This window comes from Sciurus vulgaris (assembly GCF_902686455.1).
Source record: "Sciurus vulgaris genome assembly, chromosome: 8".
NCBI lineage: Eukaryota > Metazoa > Chordata > Mammalia > Rodentia > Sciuridae > Sciurus > Sciurus vulgaris.
This window is the reverse complement of record NC_136468.1, coordinates 93,945,164-93,972,588: the sequence shown is the minus strand read 5'-3', so window position 1 is coordinate 93,972,588 and position 27,425 is coordinate 93,945,164. Positions and strand designations below refer to the sequence as shown.

General features: G+C 34.7%; 1 protein-coding gene across 8 annotated transcripts in view; it reads right to left on the bottom strand.

The window, feature by feature from the left end:
• The window catches only part of BBS9 (Bardet-Biedl syndrome 9), a 457,168-nt gene that overhangs the window by 190,767 nt on the left and 238,976 nt on the right, over window positions 1-27,425 (bottom strand). For all 8 annotated transcript variants that reach the window (XM_079152332.1, XM_079152331.1, XM_079152335.1 and 5 more), the window contains 2 exons: window positions 25,620-25,792; window positions 20,271-20,423 (listed from right to left, as the gene is read on the bottom strand). In XM_079152332.1, coding sequence (XP_079008458.1) covers window positions 20,271-20,423; window positions 25,620-25,792 — 326 coding nt within the window. The remainder of the gene's footprint in view (window positions 1-20,270; window positions 20,424-25,619; window positions 25,793-27,425) is intronic.

The following is a 27,425-nucleotide window of genomic DNA, read 5'->3' as shown; positions in this document are numbered from 1 at the left end:
AATAAGTAGGAGGCTGAGTCAGACAGCCTCAAAGACTCTTTAAAAATTGCAAAAATAAAAGGTTGAGGTACTTGGGTTGAAGATTGATCTTCCCACTCTTTATCATGAAGGCCCAAGAGGGTCCATGGAGTCCCTGAGATTCCACTAGACATTTTCGAAAACTGATGACTTAGGGATCAGCTTCTTGGGGTGGGAGGAAGGGAGGCAAAGTTAAGGCAAATCCAATAAAGGAGATGTACTCAAAGTCACAATCTGAAGTAAAAATATATCTTGGAAAACGTTCCACATTAAAGCACTGTGAGGTAGGAAGAAACCCAGAAATAACACAGGCCAAAAACTATTATTTTCTCTATACCCCTGGAGATCCAAAGCATCTGTAGGAGAATATGACACTACAAGGCCTTGAAGCAAACTAGATAAAAAGTGCTTAACAACTGGGGATTGGACTAACCTCTGCACTCAGTCCCACATCCAGCACTGGACCTGAAAGAGGAGTTGGAGCCTCCCAAGTGCCAACAAAGATCAGGACTGAGACTTAACCACAAACCAGACTCACACAAGAAGCATGAGACACAATTTTCATCTATAAAACTGGCAAAGATTTTGTTGTTGTTTTAATAGTAATTCCCAGTGTTGCCAGAGATGTTAAGAAGTGGACTAACTTATGTGCTGTTGGAGGGAGAATAAACTCACAGCCTTTCTGAAAGGAAACACATATTAGAAACTTTTGCAAAAATACATGGACCTTGGCCCATCTATCCACATCTAGAAATTTGTCCTGAGGAAATGGTCAAGAATGTACCAAGTTTTACCCCCAAAGATATTCACTGTGGTATTATTTACATTAACACAGTCATCAAAGTAACCAAATTATCCAACGCTAAAAAACTGAATTAACATAGCCGCACTATGTAGCATTAAGTAAGATGTTACAGAAATATTTAAAACAACATAAATAGTCCTAAAATGAAATTAGAAGAAAAAAATTTATGTGGTGATAAAAATTTTTTAAATAATTCACACATGCACACACACGAAGAGGAGAATGTTTACAAGGAATTATGGGTGTTTTCAATTTTGTGTTTTTATAATTGTATGAATTTTAAAAATTTTCTACAATGATCATATTTAATTCTAAAAAAATCACAGTTTACATAAGACAAAAAGGGGCTTTTATAATAATTTTCTTTGTGGAATTTAAACATGTTTCACAATAAAATACAATCAAAAGTCAAGCATTACTTTCCTTGAAGATAAGCAATGGGGATAGTTCAGGGTTGATGCAATCAAGGAAAATTCTAATTGATCTAAACTACAAAATATACAAGACTGCAGGGGTACTTATGTGCTGCCTCCACTCTGGGAAGCTGGAGTTTTGTTGGGTTTGGTTTTAATTCACCATAAGCAAAGGGCCAATGGCCAGCCCCTGTCTTTGGCTACTAGTGCCAACACTCCATGTTTGCTTCCATATGCAATTGTTTGCTCTACAATGGTCCCTTCAAGACAGGACCAAGAAAACATTCTTTTGACAATTTTATGTAAGGAGCTCTGAAAATAAATATGTTGGAACAATTAGTAAAGAAGATACTCTCAGGAATAAAGAATCACCCTTGCATTTTCTATGATGCTGGTAGCAATATTAACTCATATATTTTGCAACAATTTCATAATTTAAATTAAAGACTTAAAATGTTCCTATTCTTTGATTTTGCAACACTTATTATGGAAACTATCTTCAGAAAAGAATTTCCATTTAAAAAAAAAGAATGTTCAAAACAAAAAATTAAACTGAAGTCTTTATAAAAGAATGATTAACTAAATTATCATTCATTCATTCATAGTCCCAATGGATTATCCACCTAGAGAAAGCTAAAAGTTAAAATGGCTTTTCAGGCACCAGGAGTTTTAGAAATACCTGATTCTCCTCATCTTTACTAGTGCAACTATATTTTATCTGGACCACCAGAGGCTAAAGGAACTGTCATTTAACAAATTAACTCATAGCAAAAAGTAAGTTGACTTTTTCTAGATCCTGGGTATACAATATTATATAACTTTACCTATTTAGCTATATCAAACATTGTAGTCAATAGCTTTCAAATTTTTATGGAAAATAATTTTTATTTCAAAAAAATAAAGTACTTTATAACATCACTTCTAATCGATGTGATTCAGGCTCATAAGAAACATATTTAAACCATAAATCTAACTGAGATGTGGCAAATAATTTACCTCAAGTGATGTAAAGCATAAACTTTTCAAATGCTTGCAACTTAACACCAAAAGAATGATAGAACCTATTCTTGTTCCAAGATTATAACTGTTTTCTAAGCACAAAGGGATCATAAAAATTCCAGTGACAAAACTGAGAGTCCCAAAACAACTTGATAGTTAAAACACAATGAAAACTAAGGAGATTGCCCATAGTACCTGTACTGACTGCTCAACTTCAGGAGCAGCAGTGATAAATGTGGGCATGTAGGTTGTAAAGTATATATCTCATTAGCATATCCTGGAGCAGGGGAAATTCCTGACAAACATTAGACAGCCTCCAGAAGCTCCCACAAGAAAAGCCAACTGCTTCTAGGACAGAACTAAAGGGTTCCACAAATATGTACTGAGCCCTACAACAACAACATCAGACTCTATGCTAGGCACCATGATTCAGTTATGAACAATGTTAGGTCTGGAAGTTAATTCCGCCCTAGAAACAGACTGAAAATCCATTCAACTGAAATATTCAATATGTTCATGCTAAATAGTTTGGGGTCCTGAAAGAGAAATGATACAGTATTTTTTCCTAACAAAATGGATCCAAGTACAAAAAATACATTATAATAATCTATTATTGAGCTATATAGCTCCTATTAGTCATTAATATCAATTAAAATTATTTTCATCTTATAACATTTTAATTTTTAAAATTATGTATGATTCATCTGCTCATATTTCACTTAAGAAACATTTTATTTTTCAGATATTTGTGATTATCCTCAATAGCAAAAAAATTACATTGAGATACCATTTATTCATTTTTTAATTGTTATCTACATAAGAAAATCATGCTTCTTGAGGCTATATAAATGGTTATAAACACCTTCATACACTTCTTCTCAACCCAAAGAACTCTAGTTACTCAATAAATATTTGATAGATCAAATCCCTTAAACTGAGTCTCTTCATCCCTGAATTTCAATGATCAAAAAAAATACTCTATTTTTTCTAAGAGGCTTTTTCTTCTTATGAACCCCAAACATTTTGACACATCATGCTGAACATTTATAGATTGAATTACACTTCAAAAACCACCAAAAGTCACCACAAAATACATTCCCTTGGCTGAATTTAATGCATTTAAATTAAGGATATATATATATATAAATATATATATATTATATATATAAAAGATTATATATATATATTATATATATATAAAAGATTCTATGAAAACCAATAAAAAACACATCATTTTTGTGGGGCTTTTTTTTAATCTGATCAAAATCTAAGTTTAAATTTAAGTAAATAGAAAAAAAAAGAAGAAATGTGGTTAATCTCAAGAAGACAATTTTGCAAAGCTTTTACACTAGTTCTGCAAAATGTGAAGATTGCATCTGTTTAGTGTGTCTGACAATAAAGTTTGTAGACAAGCAGCAGTGTTGAAACCTTGTCAAGAAATGCTTTAAATATTAAAAAACTATGTCAATCCTTGTTCTGCTCATGACTAAACCTGATACAATCAAGAAAAATTAGTTTCGGATGTGGGATACTTCAGGGATTTGAAGTAGTTTGCTAAATAGGAAGCTAAATCCAATTACTTTTCTGAAGATTTGGCATCTTTAACTGAAAACCAATATTCCAATTAACATTAGACAAATATTCAAGCTTATCCACATGTTCCAGGCATACTTTCTGGCTCAAAAGCAGAGTGCATTTCTGTATTTAATTATTCCCATATGCATATATAGGGTCTGCATTATACTGGAGGTACATACAGTAAAAAAAGGAAAATTTTAAATTCTTCTGTGGTCCATTTCTGCATGCGTACAACCTAAATTTTTTAACCTTCTCTATAATTTTATCTTCTTTCCTAAATTAAAAACATGCTAACACAAATCTTTTTTTTTAATATGTGATATTTCAAACTTAAATACATAGTATTAAAGGCACTCCCTAAATCACTTCACTCTGCCCCCAAATTACAAACAAACAAACAAACAAAACCCCTCATCATCAAATATTACTTTGAGCTTGCCTGAAGCTTTAATGCAATTCAGATATTCAGAACCAGATTATCTCTGTAGCTCCCTTAACTTCCAGGGAAACTTTCAGAGCAAAGAGCCATCAAGGATAAAAGATTCAGTTTATTGTCAATCAGTAGACACTCTTCTCAAAATGAAGAAATCTTCAAGAATGGGAGGCTTGGTTAACACAGCATAGATGGATATGATTCAAGGGTGTTATAACTTCTTTTCATCTTGGGTCTCCTAAACCAAATGTCAAATTTTTTCTGACCAGGACTTTTAGAGCAAGCAATATTTATTCAGAATCAGCAAAAATATTGTTATACAATAGTGGTCTATCACACAGGATACAACTATGGAAATTGTTTTCAGTTAATTTTCTAAGGGTAAAGACCTATGCAACAAATGAAAAGAATATACATATGGATGCATATGAAGGTGCACACATTCAGTAAAACATCAGCTATTTAGATCAAAATTTTCTGGTGAGTTCATCCATCCAAACAATAAGAATTATGAAATAGAGGATAAGGGAGAAACATGCCTGAACTCCCAAAATGTATTCATAACTGAAATCTAAAAACCAATTCACATAAAACACTCACATAAACTTCAGGTACCTGCTCAGCACCCACTATTATTAATTTATGTATCAAACAAGTTTGTAAACCATTTGTTAAATCTACCAAACTGGGAATCAGCAGGGCTACTATAAATCAGAAGTGAAAATAATGACCCCAAAACAACAGAATTCCAATTTTATATTTTTTAAAGTATACAAAAAAAATTTTAATGGCATATTAGTTTCAACCATTCACTAGAGGGACAAACAATACTTAATGGGCCTTATATGTTGAAGGACTACCAGACTTACTCCTCAGACCCATTTTCTGCTCTATCCTCAATGGTTCCCAAACTATGTCATGAACCATAACAATGGCATGTGAAATCAATTAAATGAATCATGGACAGGAGCTTTTGTATGATGGGACAAGATAGTCTAGGCAAAGTATATATACATATATTCATTGAATATGGTAATCACTATTTGATTAATTTTTATAATCCCTCTCTTCATAGTTCCTAACATAGGTCTTAACATAAAAAAGTCCCACAAGGAAATATACGAATCATATAAAAAATTATCTAGACAGTGAAAGCAAATCAAGTGGAGTACAACAGATCAGACAGAACACAACACTTAAAAGTAGAAGAAGAAGGAAGCACAGCCTATAAGGAGATCAAAGAAGAAATGGCTGTGGGAATAGCTATATTTTTAAGGAAGTCAGAGAAGATTTTCAAAAACAGTAGGAATGGACAACAGTGCCAACCATGGCATACAGGTCATGTAATATTATGACCAAAAAATATTTGTTGGGTTTGGCCTTATAGGTGATCTTGGTGGAGAGGTAGAGGCAGACGTCACATTAAAAGTGTATAGATGCTGGGCATGGTGGTGCAATGCCTGTGATATCAGCCACTCAGGACGCTGAAGCAGGAGGATCACAAGTTCAAAGCTAGCCTCAGCAATGTAGTGAGGCCCCGAGCAACTTAGCAAGAGCCTGTCTCTAGATAAAATATAGGGCTGGGGATGTGGCTCAGTGATTAAGTACCCCTGGGTTTAATCCTTGATACAAAAATAAAAAGTGTATAGATAAAGAAGACAAATAAATGTAAAGACATCCTGTGCTCATGGAATGGAAGACTTAAATGTTATTTAAATGACCATACTCGCCAAAGCAATCCAATGATTCAAGATAACACCTATCAAAGTCCCAATAGCATGTTTTGTTTTGCAGAAATAAAGAATTGGGGGCACACATCTGGAATCCCAGCTGTTCAGGAGGCTGAGGCAGGAGGATCACAAGTTCAAGGCCAGCCTTGGCAACTTAGTAAGAGGCTGTCTCAAATTTTTTAAAAGGTCTGGGAATATAGTTCAGTGACAGAGTACTTATATAGAAAGCATGAGCCCCTAGGTTCAATTCTCAATACAGGAAAAAGAATCATAAAATTCATATGAAATCATAAAGAACCCCAAAGAACGAAAACAATCCTGAGAAAGAAGAATAAAGCTGGAGGCCTTATACTTTCTGATTTTGAAATATAATACAAAGCTACAATAATCAAACAGTATGGTGCTGCCATAAAGACAGTCATATAGACCAATGGAAAAGAACAGAGAAACCAGAAATAAACTCACACATAGGTGGTCAAAATTATTTTCAGCCAGTGTGCCAAGACCACACAAGGAAGAAAGGAGAGTCTCTTCAGCAAATGGTACTGGGAAAACTGAATATTCACATGAAAAACAAAGAAACTGGACCCTTCATCTTATACTACATACAAAGATCAACTCAAAATAGATGGAATGCTTATACCTAAGACCTAAAATTATAAAACTCCAGAACAAATGCAGAAAAAAGGCTTCGTAACACTGGTCTTGGCAATGACTTCTTGGATGACACCAAAGGCATAGAGAACAAAAGCACCGACGTGGACTGCAGCAAACTAAAATGTTTCTGCACAGCAAAGAAAACAACCAAGAGGGTGAAAAGGCAGCCTAAAGAACAGTAGAAAATATTTGCAAACCATATATCTGATTAAAGGCTAATACCCAAAGTACATAAGTAACTCCTACGACTCAGTAAAAAAAATAATAACCTGATTTAAAAAATGGAAAGGATTTAAACAGACCTTTCTCCAAAGAAGAGATACAAAACAGCCAGCAGCTATATGAAATGGTAGTCAATATTGCTAATTATCAGGGAAATGCAAATCACCTCACATTATAGAATATCAGCTCACACCTGTTTTAACATAATAAAATCAAAAATAACAAAAAAAAAATAAGTGTTAGTGAGGATGTGGAGAAGATGGAACCCTTGAATACAGTTAATGAAAATATAAAATGATGCAGTCACTATGGAAAATATTATGGAGGTTCCTCAAAAAATTAAAAATGTAACTATCATATGATGTAGTTATCCCACTCTGGATAAAAGGGCCTTGAGGAGAAATTTGGTTTTCCATGTTCACTGCAGTATTATTTACAACAAGAAGCAGAAACAACCAAACGGTCCACTGACAAATGAATGGGTAAAGAAAATGTGTATATAATAAGTATAATAGAGTATTACTCAGCCTTTACAAAGAAGGAAATCAGCCAAATGTGGTAGCACATGCCAGGAGGATGAGGCAGGAGGATTAAAAGTTCTAAGTCAGTCTCGACAACTTAGTGAGAGCCTATCTCAAAATTTAAGAAACACTAGGGATGTAGCTCAAGGCTAAAGCATCCTGGGTTTAATTCCCAATACCAAAAAGAAAAAGGAAAGAAAAGAGAAAAAGAAAGGAGGACAAGGAGCACGAGGAAAGGAAGGAAAGAAAGGAAACCTTTCATATGCTACAATAGAATGAACCTTGAAATAAATCACAGAAGAACAAATGCTGCATCATGAATTCATTTATATGAGGTATCCAACACAGTCAAACTCACAGAAGCAGAAAATGGAATGGCGGTTGCCAAGAGATAGGTGAATTTTGGTATTCAAATTGTATATCAGTAAAGCTGTATCTTATTTTTGTAATTGGCAAAAAAAATTGTTTAGGGAGTCCGAAGTGGTGTTATATTTTAAATATAATGTGGAATGACTAAATCAGGCTAATTGACATACTCATCACCTTACTTATTTAACATGTTTTATAATCAGAACATCTGAAATTTACTTTTGATATTTAAATGCACAGTACTCAATTATCAGTTACATTCACAGGGCTGTGCAATTTATCTCAAAAAAAGAACACATTAAATGTATTCTTCCTACTGAGGCTTTATACTTTTCATTATCTCATTTCACCCTCACCAAAGTCTCTTGTAATTACTTTACTATTCTTCTTTATGAATTCAATTATTTTAGATTCCAAATACAAGCAAGAAAATGTAGTATCTGTCTTTCTGTGTTTGGCTTATTTTACTTAGCTTTAATGAGTTCTTCAATTCCGTCCATGTTGTCACAAATGACAGAATTTCTTCCATTTTAAAGGCAGAATAATATTCCATTGCATACCATTTATTTTATCCTTTCATCCCTTGATAGAAAATTAGCTTGATCTTTTAAGAAGATAGACTAGCTTGACTGGCAAATAATTTCTGCAGAAATAGGAGTTAACTACATCATGTACAACCACAAGAACGGGATCCTAATTAGAATAAGTTATAATCCATGTATGTGTGATATGTCAAAACATACTCTACTATCTTGTATATCTAAAAAGAATAAATAAAAGAAATAGGAGTTAAGATTGGATGGATCTGAGTAGGACTCTTCAAAGATCCTTGAATGTCACAGTAAGAAGTCTTGAATAAATCTGATAAACAACAGGCATCCCCTGAAGGTCTTGGAATGGGATAAGACAAAAACAAATAAAAACTAAGATCAGTAATCTCATCTAATGTGTCAAATAAGTAGTTGAAAAACTCAACCATAAGGACCAAAACTTGTAGGATTCCCTAGGACCCTGGCCTCCACTTAATCCTCTTACATACTTTTACCTTAAATCACAAAGGCAGAATGAATGATGGAGGAATGTATCCTGAAAACCTATCACTTTCACAGGAAAAAAAAAATCCTTAAGAATACAACATGGCTTTGAGTTCATCACTCTAACAGGCGAATCAAATGAACAAAAATATTAAGGACATCCAGAAGTCACTCCTAGATGAGTGGGGGTGTGGTCAACATTTGGGTAGAGAGAGGTTGGATTTCCTTGAAATCTAATATCCTGCTATAAAAGATTTGGAAATCATATAAAAGGAAACTCAAAAACAAAAATACAGTAAAGTTGGAGAGCTGCACATTCTATTAATGATCCTTAGGTAGTATGAAAACACATTTAAATCCATTTAAAGTCCAATGTTCAAAGTGCATTTCTTTTAATTACATTAAACCACTTTTACTTACCACTACCTTGTTTCTGGACATTCATTAGGCCTGCCCAAAATATCTTTTAAAATATAACCTCAATTTAACCTTGGTTACATTTGGTACTTTCAGCAACACTGAGCACTATTAGCCTTCTGTGTATTAATATAGAGATAAACACATATCAGAACTAATACAGATACTTTAAGAGTATCTATTCATAGATACTGTTATAAAGATGGCACATCTTTTTGTTATCATTATTGAGAAAGATCATAAAATAAACTCTAGAAAACAGGTTTTGTGCCCCTTTATTTAAAGAAAGGGAAAACATGGAGAAGGGAAGGGAGGTGAAAGGGAGGGCTGCTAGGATTATAAAGGTTGTAATAACTGTTGACTCACAATTCAAACCATTCAGAACTCCATTTACAGAAAACTGATACAAAAGGAATAATTGAACTAGATGGGATTAAACAGGAAGATAGATAACATAATGAAAGAAAGCCTCATACAATTACAGATAATTGGAGGCCACTTTTATATTTTTCTCTCATCACTGACACAAAAAGATAAGCTTTTCATTTCCTTATAATGCACCCATTAATACTTTTATTGTAATATTAGAAACATCTTGCTTCTGAGTGTATCTCAAAGAACTAATTTTTTAAAAGATCAAACAAGAAGTAGAAGGAAATTTTAGCAGAAGAAGGTACCCCATGATTACGACTGGCTTAGAATACTTTATTTCAGACAGATGATCACATTTCTAAATCTGATAGATTTACCAAGATAAAAATCCTAATATTAAATTTACAATCTAGGCAGTTGTTCAAGTTAACACTAGCAAGCAGAAAACTCAAATCCAGATTGAAGAACATGCAGATAAAGAAGTATGCGTTCAATTTATAAAAAGTACATATGCCCCAGGGAAGTAAAGCATACCAGATGGTTATTAAAAGTAGAATTTTTTTAAACACTAATAGGTTTGTTCTCTCCTTGATGTATGTGCCACCCGCATTAATGTCAATTAGCATTATATACCTAAATCCAGGGAAGCAAAACTTCAGGGTTATAATACTTTACACATACATATCTTGTCTGAATTAACTCAGCCTCACAAAGCCCTGTAGCTTAGACCATATCATTACATTATCGTTACAATCAAATGCCAACTGGCCAACAACCAGGCCAGGGGCTGCCATTAAGTGACGCAGAAGGACCCAATGATTTCTGAAGTCCTGAATTGGTGAAAATATGAGATTCCAAGTCCTTTGCTATAAACATTATGTAGACACAATAAATATTTATTGAGACTCTGACTGGAAGATAAAACACCATGCTAGATGCAGCTCAGATGATTCTACATGATTCAAAGATCAAAGTAAAGAAGGTGACAGTCAGAGAAATGAATTGACATATCCAAAGTCAAAGAAACACAAAGGGCTAGAACTAGGGTCCAAGTTTGCTGACATAAAATTTGATAACTTTTAAAAAAAAATAATAACTGAAGGCATGGTTTACATGAGCAAAGTTTCCTAAAGATTCCCTGAGAAACTGAGTGATTCTCAATTGTTATGCAATTCACATCTAGTGAGTGAAAATCAAGAATTTGAAAGAATTAAAGAAGAAAAATCAAGAAAAGAGACAAGAAATAATAGTAAATTGTAATTTGGCAATTCTCTATGCCTTCAGCTATACTGTTCAATAAGGCAGACATGAGCCACATGTGGCTACTAAACACTTGAAATGTACTTAGAGCATAAAATAAGTTAGGTTTTGAAAACTTACTATGAAATGTAACTTTTATTTGATTACATGTTAAAATGATGATATTTTAAATATGTAGGGCTAAGTAAAATATAGGGATAAAATTATTTTCATTTATTTCATTTTACCTTTAACATGGCTTCTAGAAAATTAAAAATTATATATGTGATTCACATTTGTGGCTTGGACAAACTTCTTTTGGATAATGTTGGTCTAGACCCTGCAGTCACACAGATACTGAACAGAACAGGACATACTGATCTAAACTTTGGAGATTGCATTCTAGATTGTGCTCTGACCTGGATGATGAAAATGTTAAATACTTGTGAAAGAGCTTTGTGTACTTCTCTAGTCTGGCTGAGGGACTAAGAGGGTCAGACAAAGCAAGAGATCACCCCTCTTATTCACATATTCATTCCAGCATACCATTTGTCTAACTGCTCTCTTTTGAGTAAACAGGAATAAACCAATTCATACATGGGATAATAATCCAAAGCTCTAAACATTCCAAGACTAGAAAAATAAGTTTTAGAGTATATGAATAAAAAAGTAATACCTCATTCAGAAAATAGCAATGAAGACCAAGAGTTTGTGACCACATCCCACTTTACATAAAAGTTATTATTTGTGGTATTATATATGGTAAAGTATATACAACACAAATTTGCCATTCCAACTACTTTTAAGCATACAGTACAGTAGTATTAAGTACATTCACACTGTTGCAAAAATTATTTTTATTCTAATCAAATTATGATCAGAATATTAAATTGTTTAAGAATTTAAACTCATCTAAATCATATACCATTTTTGATTTTTTACTCCATCCAAATCTCTACATGCTTATCTATTATAGATATCTATTTCATAATTTGTTACTTAGTACATAGTATTTCATACACTGCTTTCTTCAACTATTTGAAATGGTTTATGTTAATCTAGCTTTTAAAATAATGAAATAATGATACCATATCAGAAAGCAGTACTCAAATAAACCTAACCATTTCCCAACTGCAGAAAGCTGGTAATCAATATGAAATTTCTTACAAAAGAAATTAATATTATAACTGATCAACTTGACGAATGTATTTTTTCCTTTGTGAACTATTTTCTTAGCTGAATATCCAAGAGTGAAATTACAGGGTAAAAACATGTGAACTCCTCTTTTTTATTGTCATCCAATTCTTTTTTTCTTACCACCCCTATTAATCCTCAAACACATGGTTGCCAATTCTTGTGCCCTACTTTCTCACCTGATGTTCTACCACCTTTAGAGACAGAACTTTCTTTAGTTCTTATGTGATCATACAGAAAACAAGTGGAGCAACAGTATCACATCCTCTATAGCTCCTTTTCAGTCTATCAGCACACTGTTCCTAATTGCCAATGGCAAATGAGGGAAGTGGGTCTCTGAATAGTTTCATCACATATTCCTTTGCATTATCAGCCAAAATCAGGCTCATTTAAAAAGTCACGGACCAAAACATTCTCAGACTTCTGCGTGACTTAAAATGATTTTTATATCAATACCATACAAATAAACAGAGTGGAAGGAAGTTTTAAGTACAGAAAAAGTAACAAATAGCAAACTCCAAACCACAGGATCTCTGTTTAAAATTAAGCCTAATACAGCCTCTGTTTTGAAGAAGAGAAAAATTAGCCAAGTGCCTTTCTAGAACATTAATGACTATCAGTCATTACATCACACTTATGTCATCTGACACAAACTTTTAGATCAGTAAACATTTTTCCTCTGCTACAACAGAGAGTTAGTGTTCAAGGCAGGGGAGGATTTCAGCACACATAAAAGCATCAAAACATAAGCCAAACCAAAGGGTAAATCTAACTTCCCCCATTTCAATTTATTCTACTCAGCCTTGCTTCAAATAACAAATGAATGTGAATATTTTATAACATGAAAGAGAACTTATTTTCCAAAACTTTACTGCCAAATGTAATAAGCATTAGCATTCAACTGCAAAAAAAAATTAAGTTAACAAATTAACAAAGTCCCTTCTTCCTCTGACACTCAAATTTCAGTTTTAATATCATACTTTAGGGAACTCTCCAAAAGGTTTTGATACTGACAGGCGTATACACAATGAATATTAGATGATCATGAATATATAAATTTACAAAGCATGAATACATACAAATAGTTTTTAAGCATCTCCTTTTTTTGTAACCTGACCATACCTTTACTAAGAAAAATCTAGCATGTCTACATCCCACCTGGTAATGATTAAAGTAAAAATGACACATGATATATTAAAGTATAGACTTTGAAATACATTGCTTAATACCATGTAACTCTGAACAACTAACTTTCTTAACCTGTTCAGAGTCTCAGTTTCTTCAACCATAAAATAGAAACAAGGACAACCTTACTAGATGATGGAAAGCATTAAAATAATGAAGGAAATTTATTTCAAGCTGAACAGATACTGAATAAATATGAATTTCACCTCTTTTCCCTTACTTTGTCTCAGGTCCTTCAAAATTACATTCAGGTGATGGAGAAAGTAAGGCAGTATTCCAATCTTATAAATGAGAAAATTCATATTTCTAACTTGTGAAAACAGAAGAGAATCTCAATGTGCTTACTTTCTTTCGACATTATGCCTCTAGAGTTAAGAAGTAAAGGTCAAAATTTCTTTCAAAAAGGAAGATTATTTCCCCCAAATTCTAGAATACACACAAATGAAATTGTAGTCTACAACTTGAAAATCTTTATTCACCGAGGCCATATCTTTTCCCAGAGTGATACTCCTAGTACCTCTCCTTGCTTCAGTCACTGCTACCTTCAATAAGGGATGCTTGATAGACGCCCTAGAGGAGTGTGATGTAGTGGTAGATGGTACATGGGAAAGGAAAGATAGCAAAAGTACAACTGGAATATGGGTTTGAAGATTCCTATACAAGACACAGGAAATGACTTGTGGTTGAAAATAGAAGCAAAGTGACTGACCCCCTTGTGCATCAAAATGCATAAATATTAATGGTGCATCCTGAAGTCAGTGACCCACCTGTTGGAAATCTAAAAGACCAGAGAGAACAGACTGCAGAATACAATGTCTAAATGAGGCTACTCTTCACGCGTGGTTGCTTCATGGCCAGTTAGTCAAGACACCTGTCCCAAAAAGAAGCCCTTACAATGCCGAGAGGAACCATCAGTGACATCCATTGCATTTCCTTTTCTTCATCTTTGGGGAAGCCTATAGGTGATGTGGAGTTAGGGGTAAAATAGCTGTTCTGTACTTCAACCCTGTATTTGAACTCTCAGTTGTCTTACTTTACCCATCAGAAATTGATATTCTGACAGGGTCAGGATCAGCTAATTATTTGAGGCACCCACTGCGAAATAAAAATACAGGGCCCCTTGTTTAAAGAGGTATCAGGATTTTGAGGATGTTTATGGCAGAGCATTAAAACAAACACGGGGCCTGTGTAACTGTGCAGGTCACACACATGCCCATGAAACCAGTCCTGGACAACGGTAATGTGAGGGCTTAGAAAGAGACAGAATAATCCTTCACACAAGCACATAACTAAGTACAACTGTTAAGAATGTCAATAGTCCCAACAGCCTGGAAACAGTACTGATCCTCTCCTTTAAACAACTACAGACAAACCTAGTTAATTTTAAGATAATTATCTTCAGAATCCATAGACCACAATTGATTATGAATAAGATCTTATATCCTCAGAGAAAGCCCCCAAATTCTTTTAAGCCTACCCATTTCAGATGTTGTTTGCTCTAGAGAGGACACCAAAGGGAAGGGGCATGAGGAGCATGAACTCAAGTAGCCAACTTCTAATTCTGACTAATTCATTTGTTAAAAGCAATAACCCCTAGAAAAACATTTTCATATGCTCATGAACTGTAATTTGGTATAATGTTTCTGCAATGCAATGGATATGGTTGTGTGTGTGTGTGTGTGTGTGTGTGTGTGTGTGTGTGAAACAGAGAGAGAGAGAGAGAGAGAGAGATGGTTTTTGATTATTTTTATTCTAGAAATACATGCAAATGAAACAAATAAGAGTCTCAAAAGAAGGTCACCAGAGGCCATGATCCTCATGCTCCTTCCCTTTGGTATCCTCTCTATAACCAAATGTCTGAGATGAGTAGGCTTAGAGGAGTTTGGGGGCTGCCTCTGAGGATAAAAATCTTCCTGATTCTTAGCGAAGATCTACATATGTGAGGTTGATGCAGAGTTACAGAAAGATGATGTATGAATATAATCTCCTTTGATCAATTAATAGCACCACTTTCAAGCATAACTTATTAGACAAATAAAGATGAATATTTCCCAGAACTATAATTAACATTTGTTGAGAGGTATTATATGCCAAGCACTATTCTAAGCAATTTATGCATTTACACAATTGTATTCTCACAACCCACGCAGAGGCACCATTGTCATCAACATTCTATAAGTGGGGAAACTGGAGCTTAGGGAAGGTTTTCTTTTGTGTTTGTTTAAGTAACTGCCTAAGAGCACACAGCTTGCAAGCAGCAACCCAGGACTGAAACACAGGCAAACTGACTCTGAACAAAAACTTTTGTTATGGTGGAGATAAGAGATATCCTCCCCAAAATCTCAAGAATAAGGTAATGAAAGAAAGTTCAAAGATGAAATGATTGGGTTATGAAAACCTTAACCTGTTCAGTGCATTAATTCACTTGAATTGGGTGGTAACTGCAGGCAGATACATGGCCGGAGGAGGTAGGTCACTGGGAGCCTTTGCATATGTATTTTGCATCTGGCAAACAGAGCTCTCTCTGCTTCCTGGTGCCATGTCCTAAGCTGCTTTCCTCCTCCACACCCTTCTTCCATGATGTTCTGCCTCACCTCAGGCTCAGAACAATGGAGTCGGACATCTATAAACTGAGACTTCTGAAACCAGAAGCCCCAAATAAATTGTCCTCTAAAATTGTTCTTTTCAGGTCTTTTGATCATAGTGGTGATAAAACTGATGGAAAGAGCTCTCAACTGTTATCCTGTAATACATCAGATATACTTCAAACCCTATAGTATTTATTCGAATGTACTTAAAGGAAACAGTGTTGGATTTCTTACTGCACCCTTAGAAGCAATGGCTTTCACTAATTGGCTCTTGCTGTACCAGAATTAAAAGTACCTACACCCAAGGTCATTCAAGGATTAGAGGTCCACTTCACTGGCTTACTGTCTAAATTACAAGTGCCCAGAGTTATACCTAAATATCAAAGATACAGTTCCCATATTGTCTGCTCTGAACTTACCTACTTCTATACCTAGTCAACTGAACTTCCTGTAACTAAACAGTAAGAGTAGCTACTGTTATTGAATATAGAGACAGTAAACCAAACTTCAACCCTAGTAGAGTACCCCTACTAACTTCATTACATAAATGAGTATTTCATATAAACTACCACACATTATAGCCAACTCAGTAATGCTCAATCATTTGTATATAAAGAACCTTCAGCTTCACTTTCAGATTTTCAGAATGACTTTACTGACATTCACAGCAGTTTCTGGACCATCTAGAATCCATGAAATGCCCAAACAGCCTTTAATTTTACATTTCTGTCCCCCATCCTGGTTGCTCAAAGGGTATGTTTTAGGAAAGAAATTTTGCCTTCTATGAAGAAGAGTTCATCGATTCTATAAATAGGAAATAAAGAGAATCAGAAATTTTCATGCTTTTGGACATATATTTATAACATATTTATACTGGAAAACACAATCGATTCTTATTCCACTTAGAATATGAAGGGATTCAATCTCGACAATGCCCCATCTGCATGGAGGCAGTTCAACAGATAATTGTTTCACATTTCACTGCAGTATATATGCTCTCATGAAAAAAAAAAAAAAAAAAGAAAAAAGAAAAAAAAATAATTTCTCAGCCAAGAATTTACAGCTATAAACCCTTCCTGGCTTTGTCAGTTTGCCGGAATCCTCCAATTATGTTATTTAGGAAGAGAGAAAAGAGTTTCCATTTCTTAGCAGCTTTTAAGTATTTCAGAATAAATCACCCTAATGATGCATGAGCCTGTACTCAAAGAATTCTCTGCAACTTTGTTCTTTGTAGTGGTGTCTTTATCATCAAAGACACAGAGTCTCCACAAATCATCTTCATTAGTGATGACAGAGCATTTATTCATAGAATGAATATTTATTAAACACCTATTATGTGCTGAGATATGTATTATTCTAAGAATATAGTGATGAATAAGACAAAATGAGCCCCTGTCCTTGGAGAGCTTACACTCTAGTTTTATAAATATACCTGTTTATGTTTCTATTTTCACATAAGCAAATTCCTATCACTTCCTTAAATGGTGATAATATAGCATCTTCCAGTTACTTGATGACAAGAGAAGCCGAATTAAATCTTTCACTGCACAGCTCAGAGTCTTTTCTAATTGCTTCTGAGAGAATCAAAGTGCACTAAGATAAACAAAAGGTCTGAGAGAAAAAAATTGAAAGCTCTCTTTCCTAAAAAAAAAAAAAAAGGACTCCAAGAAGTGGGCAGATCTAAGTTTAAACTGACCAAGAAAACAATTTTAAAAGCATAGAGTTATGCTATGGTGAGTAAGATGGGGCTCTACCAGAGCTTATTACTTATGCCATGCTAATCCACCAAGCAAACCATACTCCCTATCCAGGCAAAGTATAATGATAAGATACAGTAAACTGAAGGTATGTAATAATGAGGTGTGTGATATGCCTGCCTGATCACAGTAGAGGAGTAGAGAGGAATTTTTCAACCAGAGATGCTGCTACACAGAGGAAGGACCATGTGAAGACACAGTGGGAAAAGAAGATGGGCACTGACAGATATCCAGAACAGAGTACCCATCAGCACTCCACTGAAGAGAGCCAGAGAACAATAAGAGGATTTAGCATTCTGTATAATGTAATTTTTGTGGAAAATCATTCATGTTTATCATGTCATTAAGAATTAACTAAAAATAATTTAAATGACTATTATGCTCAAGAAACTAATTGAAAATCAACAGTTCACTATAATTTAACTTCAACATATAAAGCAAAATTGAATCTCAAAGTAAAGTCAAATTCTCTACAGTATTCATATTTTCTATTTAAAATCTTATTCTTTTCGTTAAACTAAAAGGAATGTGAACTTAAAAAATATACATTCAAGTGAAAATCCATGATTTTGACTATTCTTGTCTCTCATATTACAAATCATGCAAAATCCTAAACCTGACACTAAATAGAAAAAAATAAAAATAAAAATTTCACACTTCAAATGTAAAAAAGAGGAGACAGGGATGGTGAAGCATAACTAAAACCCTAGCTATGTGGGGAGCGAAGACAGGAAGATCATAAGCTCAAGGCCAGCCTCAGAAACTTAGCAAGGCCCTGTCTTAAAATAAAAAAAATTAAAAAGTTGAGGACATAGCTCAGTGGTAAAGTTGCCCTGGGTTCAACCTCCCATACCAAAAAGGAAAAGGAAAAAAAGGAGACAGAGAGACAGACAGAGGCAGAGACAGAAAAAGGAAGTCTTGGCTATGCAGAAGATTTGGAAAGCATTAAATTAAGCTGCCTCATTGACCTTTTAAACCCCCCTGTACCATCGTATCTAATAAAAGTGAGAGCATCATTAAAGACAAGGCTGAGCATTTCTTCAGCCCCAAGTTTGGCAATTATGACAGCAGGCTTAAGAATGAAACAGACAAGTGATCAAAGAAATGTGAACAAGGAAGGAAAAAGAAGGAAATGAAAACAAACCAAGACAAAAAATGCACTCAGGAGAGAAAAGAGTTGTCAGAAAGGGCACCAAGCCTACTGAACTAGGGGTCATATAATTACTCCAGGATAAAAGAAACTAGCAGTATGGATTTGTAGAATAATTTATAAAGCATTTCCATACAGCTTATGGAATAAAATATTTGTAACACCACAGTATTAAACCCATTTTACAGGAGAAAACTTAAGATCTGAGAGGGTAAGGAAATGGCTAAAAGTCTCACAGCTAATGATTAATAGAAATGAGGACTTTGACTTCCAAACCCAATGTTTTTTTCCAGTATCCCACTACTGCTACAGACTCTCTCTCAAATTAGTACTCATTTTCAAATAATCATGAAATTTTCAAGAAGCAAATGTATTATCAATATAAATAAGTAAGCTGTTTCCCTTCCTGTAGGAAAACAAACTCTGAAATAAATATTTGATTTGTGCTTTCAAAATCAACAGATTGGAGTAGGGGAGGAGAGTAGAGAAGGAACTGGTAATAAAGGGTAGCATGAGGGATTCTTGTGATGAAGAAGCTATTCAGTATCTGGCATATGGTGGTGGATGCACAAACCTAAACATATGATAAAATTGTGTAGAACTTAATACGCACATTTACACAAATTAGTACAAGTTAAATCTGAATAAGAGCTGTGGATTTTATCAATGTCAATATCCTGTTTATGGTATTACTCTACAGTTTTGCAAAATGTTACTATTGGAGGAAAGTGGGGATAAGATACATGGAATATTTCTATATCATTTGTTAGAATTGCACAGGAATATTCAGTTATCACAACAAAAATCTCCATTTAAAAAACAATATTCAGCCTGGCATGGTGACATACACCTGTAATCCCAGCTACTTGGGAGTCAGAGGCAGGAGAATTGCAGGAGGTCAGCCCAGATAAGACCCTGTCTCAAAATTTTAAATAACTATTTTAAATGACAGGGGATATAACTCAGTGGGAGAGCACTTGCCTAGCATGCATGAGGCCCTCAGTTCAATACCCAGTACTGCAAAGTAAGTCAGAATATTCTACCACCAACAATGATTTTAAAACAAGGCAGTGATATTACATAGAAGTATGAAAGAATGTAGTCAAAGTCTAATCACGGAAAGAGTTCATTATAGTGGAACTGGTAGGAGCCTTACTCATGAAATTAAAATTTTAAAAATTATTATTCTAAGTCAGATATGATAATTTTAAAGCAGTTTTAGAGATATACTAACTTAAGAGTGAGAGCCAGTCCACCCTAGCTGAGCAAATAATAAAACTATAGAAGGACTCAAGGAAGAGGAGAAAAGAAAGAAGAGAAACAAAGTTCTTTTGAACTAGAACTCTTTGAATTAAGTTGTTTACAAATTCCATTTTAAAATATCAATTGACATAAACTAGAAGTATAAATCAGTTTCTTAGAAAGTTAGAGAACTTTGATAAGTATGGATACACCAAGAATTAACTAATAATAATCCTAATCATAATGAACAGGAAAGAAATAACCTTATCTTAGTTTTCTGATACATGACTCTAGGGTGAGGAAAAAAATTACATTCAGTAATAGAAAACTATCACTGATATACTGACCTGCTTGTAGGTTCCATCTAGCAACACGTCGAGGTGTTGGAGGGGGGCTGGTGTTTTATCTTTGAACCTTGTTAATAGCCGGCGTTGGATGGCCCGAAATTGTACAGCTCTTTCAGATAAGAGTTCTTCTAATTTTTCACCATTTATCCGCAACTACAATAAAGAATTTCTTAAACTGAGGATAAATAGGCAAAACAAAACATGCTTAAAGTAATAATACAGGCCATAAAAGTCTAAAAGAGAGTAACAAACAAATTTAAACATTTTACAGAGTTCTAGGAATTAAAACAATGTGATATTTGGTACATGAATACATGGATAATACAGTAGAATAATTCATATGAAAATTTAGGAAAGGTGATCCAGTATCACTGGGGGAGAGACTGATTATTTGATAAATGCTTTTTAATAACTGAGTACATGGGGACAAAAAGGAATTTCTACCCATTCTTTATAGTAAAAACAATTCTGAAGGAATTAAATTTTAGACACAATAAAAGTCCTAGGGAAAAAATACAATTCTTTTCTATAATCTGAGCATGAAAAAGGTCTTTGTTAGTATGGGTCAAAAGCCAGGCCCACCTATATACACACTACAATCAAGAAATTACGAGAAATGCAAATCAAAACTACACTAAGATTCCATCTCACCCCAATTAGAATGGCGATTATCAAGAATACAAGCAATAGGTGTTGGAGAGGATGCGGGGGAAAAGGTACACTCATACATTGCTGGTGGGGCTGCAAATTAGTATAGCCACTCTGGAAAGCAGTGTGGAGATTCCTTAGAAAACTTGGAATGGACCCGCCATTTGACCCAGCTATCCCACTCCTTGGCCTATACCCAAAGGACTTAAAATCAGCATACTACAGAGATACAGCCACATCAATGTTCATAGCTGCTCAATTCACAATAGCCAGAATGTGGAACCAACCTAGATGTCCTTCAATTGATGAATGGATAAAGAAACTGTGATACATATATATATATATATACACACACACACACACACACACACACACACACACACACTGGAATATTACTCAGCTATAAAGAATAATAAAATGATGGCATTTGCAAGCAAATGGATGAAACTGGAGAATATCATGCTAAGTGGGATAAGTCAATCTCAAAAAACCAAAGGATGAATGATCTTGCTGATAAGCGGATAATGACACATAATGGGGGGGGAAGGGGGGCAAGAATGGAGGAAGGAGGGACTGTATAGAGGGAAAAGAGGAGTGGGAGGGGTGGGGGGGGGAAAAAATGACAGAATGAATCAAACATCATTATCCTATGCAAATGTATGATTACACAAATGGTATGCTGTTACTCCATGTACAAACAGAAACAACATGTATCCCATTTGTTTACAATAAAAATAAAATAAAATAAAGAAATTCCTAAAAAATAACACCAAACATTTAATTCTATGTGATTAAAAAAACAAAGTGGTAAGAAAAACAGCAAACTGAAAAGTAATGGCAACAACCACAAAGACAACAGTTATGTCCATCATATCTAGAAAGTATCTATCAATGAAACCACAATTCAATAGAAATCAGTAAGAAAAAGAAAAACAATCCAATAGAAAAATGGACAAAGTTTTACACAAAAGTTAATACAATAGCTCTTAAAGATACGGTCTGTGATGTAACAATTCCACTTCTAGGAATTTAACCTAGAACTGCACTTACAAAAAGTACCCTACAGCTGGGTAAGGTCCAAGATGGCTGCTTGCAGTTTGGTACCCGTTTGGGGTCAGTGGGGACAGTGCCCTTCATCATCTCCTTTGAAGTCACACCTGGCCTTCATTCTGGGGCTTTTTTGGTATACCATTGAGAGACAGCCTGGAGCAATGGCAGAGGTTCTCTTGGGCAGGCAGAGGCTTATGGGGCTGGATGCCATTGGCCTGCAGAAGCTCCTCTATGGGAGTTTCGCGAGTGACCCCTGGTATAAGGCTCGCCCTCCCAACACGCAAAGTGCTCTATAGGCAAACGGGAAGAGGGCCATGTTCGGAGTATATGACCACACCAGGATGCTGGGAAACTTTGAAAAGCACCCCAAAGAACTAACCAAGGGCTCATATACCTTAGAGGCTGGAAGGGGAACAACTGTACCATTATATTCGGAAGAAGAAAATGGTGGGAAATCGAATGTTCTTGGCTGACTTGCACATCATTAACAACCTTATCAGCTATCTCTGTAAACACTTTAACCGACATGGGACGGATCAGTAGAACAGAAAGCTGGGAACGGTGGAAGAAGTACACCCTTCACCCTGAAGAAGGGGAACAGAATTTTTCCTTATGAGGAAAGGGTTTTGTATTCTCTCTGCAATAAAATGAGGCTTCTTTGGGGGGGGGAGTAATGTACATATAAGAATACTCATAACATAACTGTTCCATTGTAAGTACACTAAGATATTAATTATCAAATGCCCATCAATAGAACTAGTTAAATAAAGAAGACTATTCTGCAAGGTAGGTGCAGACACGTGATGTTATCTAAAAATGCATTAAAAGAAACAAAGCAACCAGGCTGGATGGAACACACCTGTAATCCCAGCAGCTTGGGCAGCTAAGGTAGGAGGATCACATGTTCAAAGCCAGCCTCAGCAAAAGCAAGGAACTAAGCAACTCAGTGAGACCCTGTCTCTAAATAAAATACAAAATAGGGCTGGGGATGTGGCTCAGTGGCTGACTGTCCCTGAGTTCAATCCTTGGTACAAAAATAAAATAAATAAAAATTTTAAAAAAAGAAAGCAAAATAATGCAGAATAGTATGTATCATGATACTATCCATGCATGTTTTTTAAAAATAAACTTGCATATTAGCATAGGTGTGACTATGTAGAATATTTCTAGAAAGAGACACAAGAAACTGAACACTGAAAATATCTATCAAAAGAGAAGACTGCAGTGGTGGTACACACTTGTAATTCCAGCTACTGGGGATGCTGGGGTAGGAGGATTCCAAGTTTGAGGCCAGCCTGGACAATTTAGCAAGACCCTGTCTCAAGCTAAAAAAATCAAAAGGACTGGGGGTATAGCTCAATGTTAAAAGTACATGTTGGCTCAATCTCAAGTATTGGAGAAAAAAAAAAAAAAAAAAGGAGAGTGTGAGGCTAGGGGAATGAGAATCAGAAGTCACTCTTCACCATAGCCCGTCTCATGATTTTCATACTTAATGTTAGTAAATAAGAGAGCGCTAGCCAAAGTCACAGAAGGAACACTTCATCAGACCAGATCACATGAACTGCTAATTCAACTGCAATAAACTAGCTCTGAAATAAATATATTCAAAATGTTCAGAAATCAAGCATATTATTGTTTACATTTCTAGAATCAAACCAAACTTCTTTTCACTGCAGGTATTCTCCAGATACATATATTTGAGATGAAATCTGGAATTTTATTAACTTACTTTAATCCCAATTTTAGAAGCACTAAGTAGTTAACTAAACCAAAGAATATTCCCTGGAGGGGAAAAAAAAAGTTCATTACCAAATATTAAGGAATACAATCCAGTTTTTACTAACTAATTTTTTTTAAAGAATATTATCCTAATTATCAATCATTCATTCATCTAACTATATAATTTACTATCATAATATTTTACTTCCTTAATTCATGAAGCACAAAAAAATTGAAAAGATATTCTCAATGCTCAGACATCAGCCAGGTTATCATTCCTTTCAATGTGTAACCAAGCAGCAGCAACTGAAATGTTTGCACATGTCAGAATTTTAACATTTAGTAGATATTTATTGATCCCAGGCCTAAGAAATGTTTTAGGCACTAAGAATTATAGCAATGAATAAAACAGACAAAAATCCATGCCTTGCGAAGAGACGCTTGGATTCCAAAAGCGATTTTGATTCTAAGTTTAAAATGGTTGAAAATGATTGAAAACAGATAGTGGGGTCAGAGAGAAAAATAAGTATATTTATGTCCCTTTATTTTGTGTGTAACAAATGAAAGTGCCTATAGTTAACCATATTTCCTAAGACCCTCCTCCCCAAAAAGAAACACTGTGATGTGGAAACATTACAAGAAATTCCTAGTAAGCAAATAAGAAGAGAAAACTATATGTCAAACTCATTAGTCAACAGCATATAATATTCTCTATTTTAAATATTAAAAATATGTAATTAGTATAGTCTTTCTGCAGACTCTCATAAACCAGTAGAACACAAGGCTTTCTTAAAACATAGAGAAATGTAAAGATTCTCAACCCTTAAAATACCCAAACATACTTCCCCAAACTATAAATTCTGGTGTCACGATTTGGTCAAAAACATACTATCCTAGAAAATACTATCATTACAGATGAAGGAAAACCCAAATAAATTCAATTTATTTGCTAATAACATGATTATTCATAATTGAATTATATGTGCCTGAAATTTCCCCTTCAAGTTCACACTACATTAAAAGAAGTCTTGAGAGGTGAATGTTGGTGCTCTTGGACTGTTCAAAGGGTGACTGATAAGCTGCACAACTAATCATCTCATTTGTCTCTCTCACACACACATGTATATCATAGTTTATAAACTGAAATATCTACTAGTCCTTAAAAAGTAGTCACTCTAGGAACCAATGCTTACTTGAATAAGGTTCAAAATTCTTTCAACATTCCCATTTTGTACTGCCTATAGGAGTCTGTTTACAGTACATGTAAAGTAAGTGCAGCCTCCTGGCTTTGTTTTAATATACAGAATTTTTTAAACTATGATGGTCATTGTCCAACCCATTCACAAAACATGACTCTTTCCAAACACCAAATTAATCTTCAACAGATGAAGATTCAACACTAAATAGCAATGAAGTCACTGTCAGATCTCATTTATTTAGACATTTAATCATTCAGCATTTACTAAACACCCTTAAGCCAGGTACCAGGGAATATTTTAAGTAGTTAACCCTCATCAGAGGCAGAAGCGCTGCTATGCTTGTTAAAAAAGAAAAAGAAAAAAAAATCACTTTACTTTATAATCACACCTCATTTATGGCCTGCCAGAATTAGTTAGCCAAATGGCTGCCCATAAGCTCAAACAATTTTAACACTGGGTTATTGGGGTCAAGGGTTAAGTCCCCATATGGGAGAATTAAATCAGCTCTGTTTCAAGGCCAGACCTTGCTTAGCTTCAGGCAGCTACTCTGTAAATGTCTGCAACTGATCACAAACTGGGCAAGAGGGCAGGAATGAATTCTCGAAACCCACCATCCACATAGGAATAACTGAAAGCATACAGCCTACTAGCATCTATGCTGAAATTCTCACACTACAGCAGTTCTTCTGCATATTTAGGGATTACAGATGATGTCGGTTATAATCATACACACCTCAAAATGATGATCAATCAACTCGAAATATTCTTGAAGGGGCATAGTTCCGGAAAAAGAACATGCAAAATCTTTGATTCCCTGTTTTTCAAAATATTTCTGAAGGCGGAGAATAAGCTCATTTGTTATGAGCCAAAGATCTTCAAATTGTTCACTCTGAATGCGATATCGTTCTAAAAAAGAAAAAAATAATAAAAAAGTAAATAACAAATAAAATGCTTGTTAACCCACAATTACCAATTGAAACTAAGTGAGCTATCACTAACCTTGATGCAAATACTAAAACTAAAAGAAAAAATATTTCTTTTTGTAACACAAATGATTTCAATTAGCTTTATTAAAAACATACTTTTAGTATCTTGTTGCTGTTTTCTGCATCAATCACTTAATAATTTCAAATCTAAATGCAAAGGTAGATGATTCCAGGGGCAAGCGGTACAGTATGATCCTTTTTGCCATGTATCTAATAATAAGTACAATAAAACCACCCAAATTTTGATTGTTCAAAATACCACTTTTCTTAAAAAGAAAACAACCATTGCAAAAGTACGGGATATAAGATCAATACACATAAATCTAATGCATTTTTATACATAAGTGATGAATCTTTGGAAAGAATAATTAGGAAAACTACCCCATTCACAATAGCCTCAAAAAAAATAAAATACTTGGGAATCAATCTCACAAAAGAGGTGAAAGACCTCTACAATGAGAACTACAGAATACTAAAGAAAGAAATTGAAGAAAACCTTAGAAGATGGAAAGATCTCCCATGTTCTTGGATAGGAAGAATTAATATTGTCAAAATGGCCATACTACCAAAAGTGCTATACAAATTAAATGCAATTCCAATTAAAATCCCAATGACGTACCTTACAGAAATAGAACAAGCAATTATGAAATTCATCTGGAAGAATAAGAAACCCAGAATAGCTAAAGCAATCCTTAGCAGGAAGAGTGAAACAGGGGGTATCACAATACCAGATCTTCAACTCTACTACAAAGCAATAGTAACAAAAATGGCATGGTATTGGTACCAAAATAGAAAGGTAGATCAATGGTACAGAACAGAGGACACAGACACAAACCCAAATAAATACAATTTTCTCATACTAGACAAAGGGGCCAAAAATATGCAATGGAGAAAAGATAGCCTCTTCAACAAATGATGCTGGGAGAATTGGAAATCCATATGCAACAGAATGAAACTAAACCCACATCTCTCACCATGGCACGAAACTAAACTCAAAATGGATTAAGGACCTTGGAGTCAGACCAGAGACCCTGCAGATTATAGAAGAAAAAATAGGTCCAGATCTTCAACATGTCGGCTTAGGACCAGACTTCCTCAACAGGACTCCCATAGCACAAGAAATAAAAGCAAGAATCAATAACTGGGATAGATTCAAACTAAAAAGCTTTCTCTCAGCAAAGGAAACTATCAGCAATGCGAAGAAAGAGCCTACAGAGTGGGAGAAAATCTTTGCCAATCATACTTCAGATAGAGCACTAATCTCCAGAATCTATAAAGAACTCAAAAAACTCTACACCAAGAATACAAATAATCCAGTCGACAAATGGGCTAAGGAAATGAATAGACACTTCACAGAAGATCTACAAGCAATCAACAAACATATGGAAAAATGTTCAACATCTCTAGTAATAAGAGACATGCAAATCAAAACCACCCTAAGATTCCATCTCACCCCAATAAGAATGGCGATTATCAAGAATACAAGCAACAACAGGTGTTGGCGAGGATGTGGGGAGAAAGGTACACTCATACATTGCTGGTGGGGCTGCAAA